Source organism: Camelina sativa, chromosome 2 (genome assembly GCF_000633955.1).
Source record: "Camelina sativa cultivar DH55 chromosome 2, Cs, whole genome shotgun sequence".
Lineage (NCBI taxonomy): Eukaryota > Viridiplantae > Streptophyta > Magnoliopsida > Brassicales > Brassicaceae > Camelina > Camelina sativa.
In genome coordinates this window covers 18,732,409-18,749,780 of record NC_025686.1, presented here as the reverse complement: position 1 = coordinate 18,749,780, position 17,372 = coordinate 18,732,409, and the positions used below count along the sequence as shown (strand labels likewise).

Genomic DNA, 17,372 nt, shown 5'->3' with positions numbered 1-17,372 from the left:
CCCGAAGGACCGTCACAAAGACCATCTGTCCCGAAGGACCGTCACAAAGACCATCTGTCCCGAAGGACCGTCACAAAGACCATCTGTCCCGAAGGACCGTCACATAGACCATCTGTCCCGAAGGACCGTCACGAAGACACTCTGGCTAAATAGCCCGCCACAAAGACCAACAAATGGCTAAAAGCCCGCCACAAAGGCCACACAATTGGCTAAAATCCCGCCACAAAGGCCACACAACTGGCTAAAAGCCCGCCACAAAGGCCGCACAATGTCTAGAAAGACCGCCACACACAGGCACACTGACTCGAAGGTCCACCACAAAGGCCACAAAAGCCCCTCCAAGGCTTCCCACCGCTAAAATGGACAAATTCTGACTCCCGCAAAACTTTCCATATTTAGCACTTCCCAATTTTGGAAACTTTCCACTTTTGGAAACTTCTCTTTCAGGAAACTTTCCTTCACAACCCTGCTTCACGGAAACTTTGTATCCCAAACACCACCTCATCTTGTTACTGAGTCGCACAACCAACCACCCCAAGCGACCGAGTAACAAAAGAGATGGGCTGGAATACTCCATTCCCTCTCCAGCCACGGATTACAGATGGGACCAGGCTAAACAAGCTCAAGTCGCGGCTTGCTTCTCATACCACTTCTTGAACCTTGCCTTCATCTTTGCCTCAGGCTCCCAAGTCTGCTCCTCAACACCATCACAGTCCCACAGGACTCTCATCAAAGGAATCTTCTTCTTCCGAAGTTCCTTGATCCTCCTCTCGAGAACCCTCACTGGTCTCGCCTCCAAAGTCATGTTAGGCTGAAGATCCTCAGGAATCTTAGCCAACACCTCCTCTCCCTCACGGAGACACTTCCGCAACATAGACACATGGAAAACCTTATGGAATGCACGCATCACCTCAGGTAACTCCAATCTATATGCCACTGGTCCAACCCGCTCAATCACTCTGAATGGACCCATATACCTCGGACTCAACTTAGTCTCTGACAATGACCTGTTCGGACCCCGCAACATGGCCATCTTGAGGTACACTCTGTCTCCCACCTGAAACTCAAGATCTCTCCTCCTCCTATCTGCATAACTCCTCTGCCTATCCTGAGCCTCCTTCATGTTCAGCTTGAGAACCCGAATCTTCTCTGAGGTCTCCTGAACAAAACTAGCACCAAACATGCTCCTCTCCCCCACCTGAGTCCAGCATAATGGTGTACGACATGGCCTCCCATACAAAGCCTCATAAGGAGCCATCTTAATACTCGCCTGATAGCTGTTGTTGTAAGCAAACTCTACCAGGTTCAGGTGATCTGCCCAATGGCCACCCCAATCCAACACACACATCCTCAGCAAATCCTCCAGCGTCTGGATCGTCCTCTCTGACTGTCCATCAGTCTGGGGATGATAAGCTGTACTCATATGCACCTTAGTGCCCATCTCTGCCTGAAACGCCTTCCAGAACACCGAAGTGAACTTGGAATCCCTATCAGACACAATGCTCGCTGGCACCCCATGCAACCTGACTATCTCCCTCACATACTTCTTAGCCAAGACCGCTGCTCCATCAGTCTTCTTAATGGCCAGAAAATGTGCTGACTTAGTCAACCGGTCCACAATGACCCAAATAGCATCAAAGGTCCGTGACACTGGCAATCCCACCACAAAATCCATAGTGATCATATCCCACTTCCACTCAGGAATGGGTAAACTCTTCAGTAACCCGCCAGGAACCTGATGCTCAGCCTTCACTAGCTGACACACATCACACCTCGAAACCCAACTAGCTACATCCTTCTTCATCCCGACCCAATGATAGTACCTCTTGAGATCACGGTACATCTTAGTCGCTCCTGGATGAATGGACAACTTGCTCGCATGAGCCTCTCTCAGAATCTCCTGTCTCAACTCCTCATCCTTGGGCATACAAACCCGACCGTGCACCAAGATAGTACCATTATCTGAGACCTGATACTCTGAATCCACATCCTTAGAGGCATTCACCAGCCCCAAATCCTTCTCCTGAGCCAACCGCACCCTACTCAGAAGATCTGCTCTATCTACTGCTTCCAAACCCAACGGTTCCTGTGAAACAGCACACAAGCTCAACGCAATGATATCCCCTACCAGAGACTCCATCTCCTGCTCCTGAGCCGAAGCTACCCTCTTCCGACTCAGAGCATCTGCAACCGTGTTAGCCTTACCAGGATGATAGGCTATCTCCAAATCATAATCTGCCACAAGCTCCATCCACCGCCTCTGTCTCAAATTCAGCTCAGGCTGAGTGAATATATACTTCAGGCTCTTATGATCTGTAAACACCTGTACCTTTGCACCATAAAGATAAGATCTCCAAATCTTCAGGGCAAAAACTACAGCACCCATCTCCAAATCATGAGTAGGATAGTTGCCTTCATGCACCCGCAACTGCCGCGAAGCATAGGCAATCACCTTCCCATGCTGCATCAGAACACACCCCAAACCAACTCTAGATGCATCTGTATAAACCACATAGGGTTCTCCCTGCTCAGGCAAAGCCAACACTGGCGCAGTAGTCAACATCTCCTTCAGGCTTGCAAAGCCTTCCTCACACTCTTCTGACCAGACAAAAGGAACATCCTTCCCTGTCAACTTAGTCATAGTACGTGCTCTGCTTGCAAACCCCTGCGCAAATCTCCTGTAATAACCTGCCAATCCAAGGAAACTCCTGATCTCTGTGGCATTCTGTGGTCTAGGCCAATCCCTGATAGCCTGAATCTTCTCTGGATCTACAGAAACCCCCTATGCAGAAACAATGTGACCCAGAAAGCCCATCTCATGCTGCCAAAAACTACACTTGCTCAACTTGGCAAACAACTTCTGCTCCCGCAGCTTCTCCATAACTGCCCTCAAATGCACTGCATGCTCCTCAGGACTCTTAGAATAGACCAGGATATCGTCGATGAAAATGATGACAGATACATCCAGAAACTCCTGAAACACACTGTTCATCAATCTCATAAACGCTGCTGGCGCGTTAGTCAATCCGAAAGGCATCACCACAAACTCATAGTGCCCATATCTCGTCCTGAAAGCAGTCTTCCTCACATCTGCCTCATCTATCGGTATCTGATGATAACCCGACGCCAGATCTACCTTGGAGAACCAAGTAGCACCCCTCAACTGATCCAACAACTCATCGATCCTAGGAAGAGGATACTTGTTCTTCACAGTGACCCGGTTCAAACCCCGATAATCAATACACAACCGGAAACTCCCATCCTTCTTCTTCACAAACAACACCGGCGCTCCCCACGGTGATACACTAGGACGGATGAATCCCTTACTCAACAAATCTTCTAGCTGCTTCTTCAGCTCTGCCATCTCTGCTGGAGCCATTCTGTAAGGAGCCTTGGATAACGGTGTCGTCCCCGGTTCCAGTTCAATGGTAAAAGGATCCGACCGAGATGGTGGTAATCCCTGCAAAGACTGAAACACATCCTCAAACTCTTCCACTACTGGAATACCGCTAACCGTAGACTTCCCCACTGACTCTGGCATAGATATAGTAACCAGATAAGCCTCACGGCCCTTCTCGATCATCTTCCCAGCCTGAATGGCTGAGATCACGAGACTCCCCGAAGTCGGTCTAATACCCTGAAAAACCAACTTCCCTCCTGAACGCTCAAACTCCACTCTACCCCGATGGCAATCCAAATGCACCCTATGCCGATGCAACCAATCCATCCCGAGAATAACATCATACAGCTCCACTGGACTGATAAGCAAATCTGCTGGCCACGACTCTCCTGCGATCTGAATATCAATTCCTCTAGCTCGTCCAATCACTCTCAGGAACTCGCCTCCCGCAACCCTGACAACTCCTGCACGCTCTCCAGGATCCCCGCTGATCCCCGCACACTCTGCACACTCTGGAGTAATGAAGCTATGCGAAGCTCCAGAATCAAACATAACATGGGACTTAAACCCGCCCACCAACAAGGTCCCTACACAAACCTCATGTGTTGAGAACCTAACACTTTATCACAGGAAACATATACAATCTGAACCTACTAAAATTCACAAAGTTTAAGTACCAGAAAATATACCTGTGATCGCCCCGGCACTGGTTCCACCAGTCTCAGCTGTCGTGTAAACCCGAGGCCCCTGCTCAATCCGTGCCACCTGCTGACCACCAGGCTGCACCTGCTGCAACGCTGCCACGGCTGCCGGCTGCAACTTGGGACAAAAAGGCCTGATGTGCCCTGTCTCCCTACAGTGATAACATACCCGAGGTCCTGTCGACGGAACACTCCTCTTGGGACAACTAGCAACCCTGTGATCTCTGCTCCCACAACCGAAGCAACCTGCACCACTCGGCTTCTGCGTAGCCTCCCACTTCCTCTTGGTTCCCTGAGCATGCCTACCGCCCCTGCTAGAACCACCCTGCTGCTGAGCCTTACTAGGCTGAACTGCTGGAGTAACCGACACTGACTGTGCCCGGATATCCTCCTCAATCTCTGCTGCAGTCTCAACCAGCTCTGCACGCGTAGCATAGTACCTCCCTCTACAATGAACTCTCAAATCATCCCGTAGAGCTCTCATGAACCTCCTGACCTGAGCCTCCTCAGACTCCATGGCCCGACCCCCATAACATAGAAGTCGACTGAACTCCAAGTCCAGCTCCCGCACTGACCGCGTCCCCTGAGATATCTGAAGGAACTGCACCTCCAACCGGTCCAATGCCTCTCTAGGAAAATACTTGCGGTTGAACTCCAAGACGAAGTCAGCCCAAGTCATCTCCCTCTGCACCCTCCTAGCAACCACTGATCTCCACCACAACTCAGCATCACCACCCAAAATGTAGACCCCTATGTCCACCCAAAACTCAACAGGACATCTCATAGTATGGAAGTTACGTTCCACACTCGTCCTCCAAGCATTCGCAGCAGTAGGATCTGTACCACCCATAAACCTCTCAGTGAACAGACCCTTCATCTCCTTGAGCATAGCCAAATAACGTCCATGCTCTCCCACATCCGCAACCACTGACTGCCGCTCCTCCGCCACCACTGGTGGCACTACCTGAGCCCGAGCGGGTACCACTTGTGGTAACCGCTCCAATACCTGTGCTAGCATAGCCGCAAAGTGAGTACCAGGGACTCCACCCGCTGGGACTCCCACACCCGGAACCCTAGCATCACTGGCCACTGGAGCGTCAACACCGCCCCCTCCTGCCACACTCACGGAATCCCCCGGAATATCCTGCGACTCGCCAACACCCTCAGCTGTCACACTCTGGTCCTCGGTCTCACTAACCACTGGGACTCTACCCCTACCACGACCACGTCCGCGTCCACGACCATGTCCGCGACCACGACCTCGACCAGCCACAGCATCCTCGCTAACCATCTGCACTACCATGAACAGAAGGCTAAGCAAACAATTTCTATTATAACACAGAAACATAAACTCACCGTGGAATCACACACTCGGCTCGAAGAGGATGTTCTAGGACTCCATGCCACACACAATTGACTAACTCACATAATCAATCAAGACATGCAATCCCAACATCTACAACAGAAACCTAGTGAACCCAAACCTAGAACCGTAAGGGCTCTGATACCAAAATGAAACGACCGACCCCTTTTTTTTTTTTAAATAATAAATAATAAATAATAATAATATTATAAATAAACTACAAGTAGTGGTCCCATACCCACTAGCCACCTAACCACAATCTCAACCAACAGCGGAATAGCAATACCAACATCCCATAAATAATAATCCAATAAATATAAATCACCAATATCCATAACATGAGCAACATTCAATAACCAAATAACAGAAATCATAGAACCAGCAACCTAGCAATGTTCTAATGACCCAACTCTAGCAACCTAGCAATGTCAGACAACATAAAACCGAGTCCCTAGAACATCCTCCTCTTCATTGCCTGGATTCCACGATCACACTTTGCCTTTACCTGCACCACAAACACATATTGCAATGCATGAGTATTTTATAAACACTCAGTAAGGCAATCCTCCCATCTACTGGGCTATACACACAAGCAATAGAGTATCAATAACCAACACACAACAATCAACAAACGACCATAACAAACCAGGACTTAGCATCGACCGACACCACACATGCATCGACCGATGCCAAATGGGGAAGCATCGATCGACACAGAAGCTGCATCGACCGATGCAAGTGTAACTTGCATCGACCGATACCCAATCTGCATCGACCGACGCATGCTCGACGTAACACGAAAACCCTAGAGTTTTACGCGCCGTCCTCGCACTTGCATCGACCGATGCAAGATATGCATCGATCGACGCAACGTCGAGCACCGTGATTTCCCCGAAGCTTCTCGCCGGATCTTCGTTCCTACAACCACAAAACTCGATCCCAAGCCACAAGAAAGCTTCCTAACGTCCATAGCAACGATCTAACAAGCCTAACATCACACAACAAGCAGATTAAAGAATCCTCTAGCTTAGATAAGCCATGGTCATGCACTTACCTTTGCCACAGAAGAATCTGAACCTCTAACAAGCAAGAACAAGCCTCTAGGAAGCTCCTACAACGATCCTAGCTACAGATCTCTACAGGAACAGCCTCAAATCTCCAGGAATCACCAAGAACACTCAAAAACCTTTTCTCTCTTTCGTTTCCTCTCAAAAACGGCCAAACTCGCCGAATGAGACAAAAAGTCGACTTAAGGGTTTCCCTAACCCAAAACGCAGCGTTTCACTCAAGTCAAAACGCGCAGAATTGAACATGCATCGACCGATGCACCATCTGCATCGACCAATGCAACTCCCAAACCGGGATTCCGGTTCACGGATGTTACAGTTTCCAATCTGTTGAGGGTGACGCCTGTAAATATCGATGATCGGGATCTCCTGCGTTCTGTTATCAATGTCTTATATGTAGAAGAACCAGACTAGATTGGCTCAAGGTAATCTCTGAAATTTCTTCGTGTGTCCAAAATCAAAAGCTTTTGTTTCTTTTGGTCCTCACGTTTCTTTGTTGTTTCTTTCTTTTTTCTTTGTTTTTTTTTTATGATGGACCAATTTTTCTGTGTTTGTGTTATTGTGTATGTGATGGAAGTTGATATACTGAGGAAGAAGATAACGTATTTAGCTAATATTGATATATTTATTTATTTGTATATGTGTGGTCTATTTAGCTGATATAATCATTTTCCGTTAATTTTTATATGTGCCCGTGAATTCAAAAACCATTTTCAAGGTTTTAAGTGACACCCAAAATCATTTAGTGGTTTATTGTTGGAGTTGAAAGTTTTGAAGGTTTAAAGTCGAAGTGCCACTTTAAAATTTTTTATTGAAAATTTCTCTTTAGAAAAAGGATTAACAAATTCAGGAATAAAAATGTTTTCTCTACTCACTTTTCTCACTTCTTTCAGTCTGACGTTGCAAAACAAAGACATTTGGATCCAACAAATTAGAATTTAGATATTAGAAATCCTCTAGATTTTTTTTTGGAAGAGAATCATGTTTAATGGAACATGACTTTAAAGTTTAGATTATATATGATTAACTTTTAAAAAAGATTTCAACTATATTTTTCAACAATTCAATATATCTATAAATAGTTATAAAAGTATCCCGCAGCATAGCGCGGGTCTAACCTAGTACTAAATAAAAGTAGAAGCTATGAGCTTCTAAGGCTGTCCACCTAAGCTTTAAAACAACCAATAGGGATTCAACATATCACTAATTAACATTTTTAAAAAATTTCAGAATTTTATATATTAAAAATTATTTTAAACAACCTATCAGGATTTGACATGTCATTCATTAACATTTTCTAAATTTCCAGTATTTTTTAGAAAAAAGGGAAATTTTAAGTTTATGGAAATAAAAAAACTATGTACAACATCCCACATTGGCTACAAATTTTTTAGACAATGGTTCAAACAAGTATAAATAAGATTAATATGCTTCCAACAACGAATGAGCAGGAAAACTTGATTTATCATGCGTCCAAGTTTAAAAGTTTTATTCGGTTTGATCCGTTTTTTTATTTGATCAAACTAAAACTTTAAAAAGTTTCAAAAAAATATTATAATATTTAAATTTTTTAAAATTTTAAAATTGAAAATTTTAAAAGCTCTTAGCTTTTAAAAAGTTTTTTAAATATTATAATTTTTAAAATTTTAATAGTTTAAAATATTATAAATATTGAAACTTCTAAAAGTTTTAGCTTTAAAAAGGTTTCAAAATGTGAAGTGACCTTAGTGCAGTGGCAGGAGGTAAGTCTATTTGTAGAAGACACCATCACACCCGGGATCGAGTCCCGGTTCCTACGAATGTAGGAATTTGGCTAATGGGCCGGCCAGTTATGGCCCAATGGTTGACAAAAAAAAAAAGGTTTCAAAATTTTATAATTTATAAATTTTAAAAATTTCTTAACATTTAAAAGGTTTTTAAAACCTAAGCTTTAAAACAACCAATAGGGATTCAACATGTCACTAATTAACATTTTTAGAAATTTGCAGAATTATATTATATATATTAAGAATTACTTTAAACAACCTATTAGGATTTGACATGTCATTCATTAATATTTTCTAAATTTCCAGAATTTTTTAGAAAAAGGAAAATTTTAAATTTATGGAAATAAAAAAAACTATGTACAATATCTCATATTAGCTAGAAATGTTTTAGATAATGGATCAAACCAGTATAAATAAGATTAATATGTTTCCAACAACGAATGAGCACAAAATCTTGATTTATCAGGCGTCCAAGTCTAAAAGTTTTATTCGGTTTGATCCGGTTTTTTATTTGATCAAACTAAAACTTTAAAACAATTTAAAAAATATTATAATATTTAAATTTTTTAAAATTTTAAATATTATAAATATTGAAAATTTTAAAAGCTCTTAGCTTTTAAAAAGTTTTTAAATATTATAATTGTAAAATTTTAATAGTTTAAAATATTACAAATATTGAAACTCTTTAAAATGTTCAAATATTATATTCGAACCTTTTAAAAGTTTAAAATATTATAAATATTGAAATTTCTAAAAGTTTTAGCTTTAAAAATGTTTCAAAATATTATAATTTTTAAATTTTAAAAATTTCTTAACATTTAAAAGCTTTTTTAAAAATTAAAATTTATAAATTTTAAAAATTTGAAATATTAGAAATATTGAAACTTTTAAAAGGTTCAAATATTAAAATATTTAAACTTTATAGAATGTTTTAAAATATTACAATTACTTAACCTCCATAGAAATTTTAAGATAGTATATCTATACTAATAAAAAGTTGAAGCTATAAACTCCTAAAGGTGTACATATAGGATTTTAAAAAACCAATAAGAATTAGATATTTCGCTAAGAAATTTTTTTGAAATATAGTAGTAAACTATATTATTATGATTTTTAAGAAAAAAAAAATCTATAGAAATAAAAGAAATATGTACAAAGTCCCACATCGGCTAGAAAATTTTAGACAATAGCTGAGAACCATTATAAATAAAAATAATATGTTTTTAACTATAAATTTATCAGGTTTGCTTGATTTATGCTTATTTATCTGGTTTCCAAATTTAAAAAGTTATTTGATTTATTTTAGCAAATTAAAATTTTTAAAGGTTTAAATATTTATTATATAATGTTTAGAAATATTATAATACCTCCATTAAAATGTCAAAATATTATAACTATTTAAACACTATAAAAAGTAAAAGTGTCAAGAATATTTAACTCTAAAAAAATGTTACAGATAATTAAATTACATCTAAATTTTGAATTATTTTAAATATTTAATATCTTTTACAAATTTAAAAGTTTAAGAATTACAAAATGAAACGACCGATCCTTTTTAAAAAAAAAAATAATAAATGATAAATAATAATAATATAATAAATAAACTAGAACTAGTGGTCCCATATCCACTAGCCACCTAACCACAATCTCAACTAACAGCGGAATAGCAATACCAACATCCAATAATAATAATCCAATAAATATAAATAACCAATATCCATGACATCAGCAACATCCAATAACCAAATAACAGAAATCATAGAACCGGCAACCTAGCAATGTTCTAATGACCCCACTCTAGCAACCTAGCAATGCCAGACAACATAAAACCGAGTCCCTAGAACATCCTCCTCTTCATTGCCTGGATTCCACGATCACACTTTGCCTTTACCTGCACCACAAACACATATTGCAATGCATGAGTATTTTATAAACACTCAGTAAGGCATCCTCCCATCTACTGGGCTATACACACAAGCAATAGAGTATCAATAACCAACACACGACAATCAACAAACGGCAATGACAAACCAGGACTTAGCATCAACCGACACCACACATGCATTGACCGATGCCAAATGGGGAAGCATCGATCGACACAGAAACTGCATCGACCGATGCAAGTGTAACTTACAACGACCGATACCCAGTCTGCATCGACCGACGCATGCTCGACGTAACACGAAAACCCTAGAGTTGCAAGATATGCATCGATCGACGCAACGTCGAGCACCGTGATTTCCCCGAAGCTTCTCGCCGGATCTTCGTTCCTACAACCACAAAACTCGATCCCAAGCCACAAGAAAGCTTCCTAACGTCCCTAGCAACGATCTAACAAGCCTAACATCACACAACAAGCAGATTAAAGAATCCTCTAGCTTAGATAAGCCATGGTCATGCACTTACCTTTGCCACAGAAGAACTAAGCCTCAAACAATCAAGAACAAGCCTCTAGGAAGCTCCTACAACGATCCCAGCTACAGATCTCACCAAGAAACGCCTCAAATCTCAAGAAATCACCAAGAACTTTCAGGAACTCTTTCTCCCTTCTCTTTTCTCTCAAAAACGGCCACACACGTCTAATGAGACAAAAGACACGACCCTAAGGGTTTTCCCTTTCTCTTCTGACCAAAATGCAGCGTTTGACTTAAATCAAAACGCAGAGAATTGAACATGCATCGACCGATGCACCCTATGCATCGACCGATGCAACTCCCAAACTGGGATTCCGGTTCACGGATGTTACACAAAATATTATATATCAAATTTTTTAATATATTGAAAATATCTTACTTATCTCCGTTTGTGCTTTATATCTCTTATGAGCTGTAAAGCATGTTTTTGTGTATGAATTTACAGATGATTTGATACTTTTGCAGTAAAAAAATTTATTTTTAAGGCTAAGAAAGAAGGATTGACGTCGCAAGACCTTGATTTGATGTTTTTTGAGTTTAAAGAAGAAGGATCGACGAAAATCACAAATATTGTTTTTATTATACATGTGTTCATAGATGGATGAAATTATCAATAACTGAGTGCATGTGTTGACTATGCTGTTTTTCATGAATTGCATAATTTTAATGAGAAAAAAATGATTTTGGTCTTGGAGTTTGATGGGTTTACAAGTTGTGTGGTAGTGTAAAAAATGGTTTTTTCAGTGAAAGAATGTGAAAAAGTTGACAAGGAAGAACAAGAAGAAGAGTATAACAAAGAACTCGATGGTAAAGTAACGATGACAATTACCATAAAATTTGACAATGAAAATGACAAGAAAGAATATGAAGAATAAGAAAACATTAAATTAAAAACATGAAAACATAGGTGATAGCGATCAATTAAATATGAAAAAGAGATAAATTCATGATTATAAATTTGTTTCATTTTTCTGGTGGCCAAAGAAATGGTTTAAGATATGTGAGGTCACCAGTTTGATCCGCCTCGCCTGAATGTCAAGTTAGATTCATGATTTTTTTTTATCAGTTTACTAATTTTTATATTTTTAAAAATTGTGTATATGAAATTTATTTTTTTCCTTAATAGTAATTTAAAGTTTTCTGTAAGATAACATTTCATTACCGTCATCAATCATATATAATTTTTATCAAAATATGTCAAATAAACCCACGCGTAGCGTGGGTTCAAAACCTAGTTATACTAATAAAAAGTAAAAGCTATAAGCTTCTAAGGCTGTCCACTTAGGATTTAAAACCTCTAATTTTAATAAGACATGTCACTCATTAACATTTTTTAAAATTTCCAGAATTTTCTATATTAAGAATTATTTTAAAACAAGCTATCAGGATTTGACATGTCATTCATTAACATTTTTTTTAATTTTCAGAATTTTTTAGAAAAAGGAAAATTTTAAAGTTATGGAAATAAAAGAACTATGAACAATATCTCACATCGGCAAGAAAAGTTTTAGACAATGGTTCAGAACCAGTATAAATAAGATTAATATGCTTCCAACAACGAATGAGCAGGAAAGCTTGATTTATCAAGCGTCCAAGTTTAAAAATTATTCGGTTTGATCCGGTTTTTTATTTGATCAAATTAAAACTTTAAAAAGTTTCAAAAGAATATTATAATTTTAAAATTCTTAAAAGTTTTAATATTATAAATATTGAAACTTTTAAAAGTTCTTAGCTTTTAAAAAGTTTTTAAATATTATAATTTTTAAATTTTAAAAGTTTAAAATACTATAAATATTGATGTAAAACATAAATTATCTTATTTATCTACGTTTGCGCTTTTTATTTCTTATAAGCTACAAAACATATTTTGTGTATGATTTTATAGATGAGTTGGTATTCTTTCATTAATTTTTTATTTTTGGGTCTAAGGAAGAATGATTGACTTCGCAAGACCTTGATTTGATGTTTGAGTCGAGTTTTGGAGTTTAAAGAAGAAAGATGAACAACAACCACACAAGTTTTATTAGCTATACATAGGCATGACCAGAGTTACGGTTGTCACGGTTATGGTTTATTAACCATTGGTTATGGTTAGAAATATTGTTTAACCTTAACTATAACCGTTTAAATATTGTTTAAATATTGTTTAACTATATACGGTTAATGTTAGTTGAGAATATGATACAGTTGATATTATTTGATGATATAACATAATTGATATTATTTATTATAATTAATATGTTCTTATAGTGTACTCATATTTCTATATATCATATGATTCATATTAAATAAATTATTATTAGTATATTTTATTATGTTTTTAAAATATTATAAACCAAGTAAGGATTTTGGTTGGAGAAGATTCTAAACGTGTGGATCTAAAACAAAATAAGTATATAGATAAAATTATCAATAATTGGATGCATGTGTTAACTATACTGCTCTTCATGAATTTTACAAATTTTATGAGAAAATAAATAATTTTGTTCTTGGAGTTTGATGGGTTAACAAGTTGTGTGGTAGTCTAAAAAAAAGGTTTTTCAGTAGAAGAATGTGAAGAAGTTGACGAGTAAGAAGAAGGAAAAAAGTATAACGAACAAACCAGACGGTAAAAGTAAAAATGAAAATTACCACAAACTTTGACAATAAAAATGATAATACTAATTTTTTTTTATAAAATAATATTTTATTACTGTGATCAATTATATATAATTTTCATCAAAATATATCTAATAAACCCACGCGTAGCGTGGATTCAAAACCTAGTAATAATAGTAAGAGAGACACAGAGAAAAATAAAAAGAAAGAAACAACAAAACAACTAGTATTTTATTATTGGAATTTAAGATATTTCAATTATAATTAGGAAAAAAACAATACTTAACTTAGGCCAAACTTAAATAGAATATGCAATCTAAAGCATTAAATAGAAAAAAAAAAAAAAAACACATTATTAAAAAGTAATAAAGTATATTTAAAATTAAGAACAACGAATTCCTTTTCCAAGTAATCCCAGTAGAGCTTCAGTTGACCCCATTCTTCGAGATCTAACCAATTCTTCATATCACTCCAACCATACCCGAAATAATATTTCCTATTCATCCACTTCAGAACAACCGTATACAAATATTTCTCTTCGCGATCGTGGACTTTCACTAGAAGACCCTCTTCCTCCAGTTTTTCATTGGTAATATATTGATCACTGGTAACATCGACATCGGAATTCATCTTCGCGACGACAGATTTTACTTGTTCTGTCGGTAATGTCACATTATGGGCAACATCATGCTTTGTAAGCACCCTTGAGATGATCAAAACTGGATCTAATGGATTATCATAATTCATCTTAGCTAAATAATTCTTTTTTTTAGCAAAGATGCTTTTATAAGTATTTTGTGTGTTCACGATGCCAACATATATATACATCTACTAGGTAATAACCCGCACATAGTGCGGTATAAAATAATTATTTAATATTTTTACTGTAATTTTTATTTACAAAATCTATTATATTTATGGGTAATTGAAATATTTAAAATTCGATTGTGTAGTATATATCTATAAAAAAAATTGTATAAGAATTAAAATTTAACCCGTGAGAGTTATTATAATATCAATCTTATATTATTATATCATATGAACAAAGGGTTCTTAAAATTCATTTTAAAGATTTTATGAAAATATAATTAAAGGATATAATTAAGTTAGAAAGATAATATAAAATTTTAATTATGGGTGTTAATTGTATTTTTGGAAAAATACAATAGTAAATAAATGTAAATATTTTTAAAAACTGATGACAAATAAAAGAAAGAATGTCATGAGCTATGTAATGCTGACACCTCAGCATTTTTATCAAAGTGTTCCTCTATTAATATATAGGGGATATATATATATCTTATATAATAAAATAAGATTTTTTTTACATGCTCTAAGAAATTGTTATATAATAATGTAAGATTTTCTTTTAATAATTTATAAGAAATTGTCATTTGGCAAATGGCATTCTATTCTGTCGACATGTGTTATTTTCATTTTAATATTTTTAGTGTCAATTGACTTTATATAATACTAGATATACGCCCGCGGTACATAGTATCTTTTTTCAATTGACTTTATATAATACTAGATATACGCTCGCGGTACACCGTGGGGCTATTTTATTTTTTTAGGAACACATAAAATAAATGAATAATTTATTTGTCTATATATGTAAATAATTAGTTTTATATTTTTTAAGTTTTTAAATTTATAAAGTCTAATATATTGTCTAATTTATATTGTCTATATCGATTTTGTGACCGCGGGTTAATAATTGAAAATATCATTATTGTTCATATAATTCTATTGGATAAATTATTAGTCTATTTTTGTTTCTTTGTATTTGTATTTACAATGTAGTTCAAAATCTAATTTTAATACTATTGTTTTAAATAATTAGATGAGCTTACCATAATTTGACATCCATATATTTGTGTGGGCAATAGTTTTTTTTTGTTGATAGAAATATCTGTTAGATTTTGCAATATTTGTTGAAATTTAAGTTTTTTTCATTCAGTAAAGAAGACTTTGTTCGAAAATAATAATGGACCAGAAAAATTGAATCCAAAAATTTAAAGTTGATGGGTTTTAGTAATGTCCAGGCCCATTGTGAATTTTTTTGCTTCACCAAAACAATTTACGGTGGCCAAAAAGAAAAAGAAAAAAGACAACAACAAAAGAAAAACGTAAAACAAAAAAATGGTTGTCTCGAGAGCAAAAGTCGATCCGACAACATAGATCAGATTCAGTCGACAATGGATCAGACAACCTCTATTTTCGAATTAGAAAACCCAGAGTAAGATCCATCATCAATCTGTCTTAATGGAGTTTCCGATGTCTTCTTCAATTGATAAGTGAGGTAATCTCGTAAATACTGTTTAGATTCCGATCTATTCTTTCTATTTCTGATTATAGCTCAGAAACTGTTAAGATTCCTGCTTGACTTGTTCTTTTATGTCTGATGCCAGCGTTTTAGTAGAGCTTGAAAATCTATAAACGAATATGGGTCTTCTTTCAAAGGTTAGAATCTGAATCTAAATCGGTGTTGAATTTTTTTTTTGTTGTTTACATCTTCTAATGTTTAGATTTATTATGAAGTTTATGTTTGTCATAATTTTGTGATTTTTTAAAAAATCAGGAACTCGAATGACGAACACTTAACCAAAGATAAGTAACGATACCCATTTCTTAATTTGTAAATACATATGACTTATAGATCCAAAAACTCTAATCTTTTATTTTACCTGGTCAGGGTTAAATTACTTTCAATAAGAGGAAGCCTAGAGACAACAATTGGATTGAAGTTTGGCCTAAAACTTACCTATGAGTTTTGGATTTCTTTTTCCTTGCAAGTAGGGAAAAATTTCGTCTACAATGGATCACTATTCACTAAGGTAATATCTATATCTGTTCTTTCTAATTATGTGTGATAGTTATCAAATGATTTATATTAATCATTTATTTGATCTTCGATGTATGATTATAGCTTTTGAGTGGAGCTTGGAGATATATAATCGAATTGAGTCTTCTTTCAAAGGTTTGTAGCTTTCCATCAAAATTGATTTTGAATATTGTTGTTGTTTACATGGATACATGTTTAGATCTTTTTTCAAGTTTAAGGTTTCGTTAATTATTTTCTTTTGTTAAAAGTCAGCAAAAAGAAATGAAGAACACTAAATCAAAGATAAGTAATGAAACCCTCTTATTGATTTGTAGATGCCTCTACTACAATCTTTTAAAACTCTAATGTTTAATTTTACTTGGTCAGGGTACAATTACTTTCAGTAAGACGATAATTGGGGAACAAATGTGTTGAAGGTTGACTTATAAGAAACCGGTAATTTGGATTTCTTTTCCCTTGCAAGTAGTTTTCGAATAAAGATAAGATACTGAATCTTTGTTTAGTTTTATAAAGACTGTATTTTTCATTTAAATCAAGTCTAATGTGAAACTGGTTTTATTTTTGTCAGGGTAATTCCTGTTACAGGATTACATAAGTGAAACTTTGAAAATAGAAGTGGAAGAGTAACGAAGCAATCTATACTATATATATTGGTAAGTTATTCAAATAACACTTATATTCAAATAACAGGCCTGGTATTGAAAATAATCTAGGTTTACTGTTAAATGATCTCAAACTTGTAATATTTAAATGTTTTTATCCTTGTAGGATTTTATCTTCACAAATCTGAGGACACAGGTGATGATGCTTCCATGAGAGTCTTGACAGTATGTAAATACGTGCTCGGCCAAGGAACCCCACAAGGTACATGACATTCTTTCATCTCTATCATATAAAATGACTAAGTTGGATTAGTGATTGCAAATGTTATCCCACATAATAATCATATAGACATATTAGCAGGTAAGAATTATGTTTCGTCCCATAGCTTAAAATTGAGTTTTTTGGTAGGCTTGTTATTGGCTTCGAGGTCCTCCAATTCACCCATACTCACAATTTGACCAATAATCTCTGCAGAATGAAACATATAAATATATATTGAGTGTATATTAAAACAAATGTATATATAGATACTTACCAACAAATATGTGGGGATTAGCTTGACCACTGTGGATGTATTTGAACTCAGTTAAGGTAAGGAAGCTAGCATCAGAAACA

The 17,372-nt window shown here is 36.3% G+C and overlaps 1 protein-coding gene and 1 long non-coding RNA gene across 15 annotated transcripts in view; one reads left to right on the top strand and one right to left on the bottom strand.

Annotated features, from left to right (window-relative positions):
* LOC109127688 (RNA-directed DNA polymerase homolog) lies at window positions 2,846-3,241 on the bottom strand (the record flags this gene model as incomplete). Its single annotated transcript, XM_019232939.1, has 1 exon — window positions 2,846-3,241. A coding segment is annotated over one exon (396 nt), but the record flags the coding sequence as incomplete, so codon positions are not given.
* Window positions 15,419-17,372, top strand: part of LOC104729324 — a 7,939-nt gene continuing 5,985 nt past the window's right edge. For 4 of the 14 annotated variants that reach the window (XR_758256.2, XR_758253.2, XR_002035162.1 and 1 more), the window contains exons 1-7: window positions 15,419-15,611; window positions 15,721-15,772; window positions 15,891-16,146; window positions 16,239-16,289; window positions 16,403-16,589; window positions 16,723-16,807; window positions 16,923-17,018. This is a non-coding gene — a long non-coding RNA (uncharacterized LOC104729324). Of the gene's footprint in view, window positions 15,612-15,720; window positions 15,773-15,850; window positions 16,147-16,238; window positions 16,290-16,402; window positions 16,590-16,722; window positions 16,808-16,922; window positions 17,019-17,372 lie in introns of all 14 variants that reach the window. The other 10 variants (XR_002035171.1, XR_002035181.1, XR_002035180.1 and 7 more) reach the window with 10 other exon arrangements.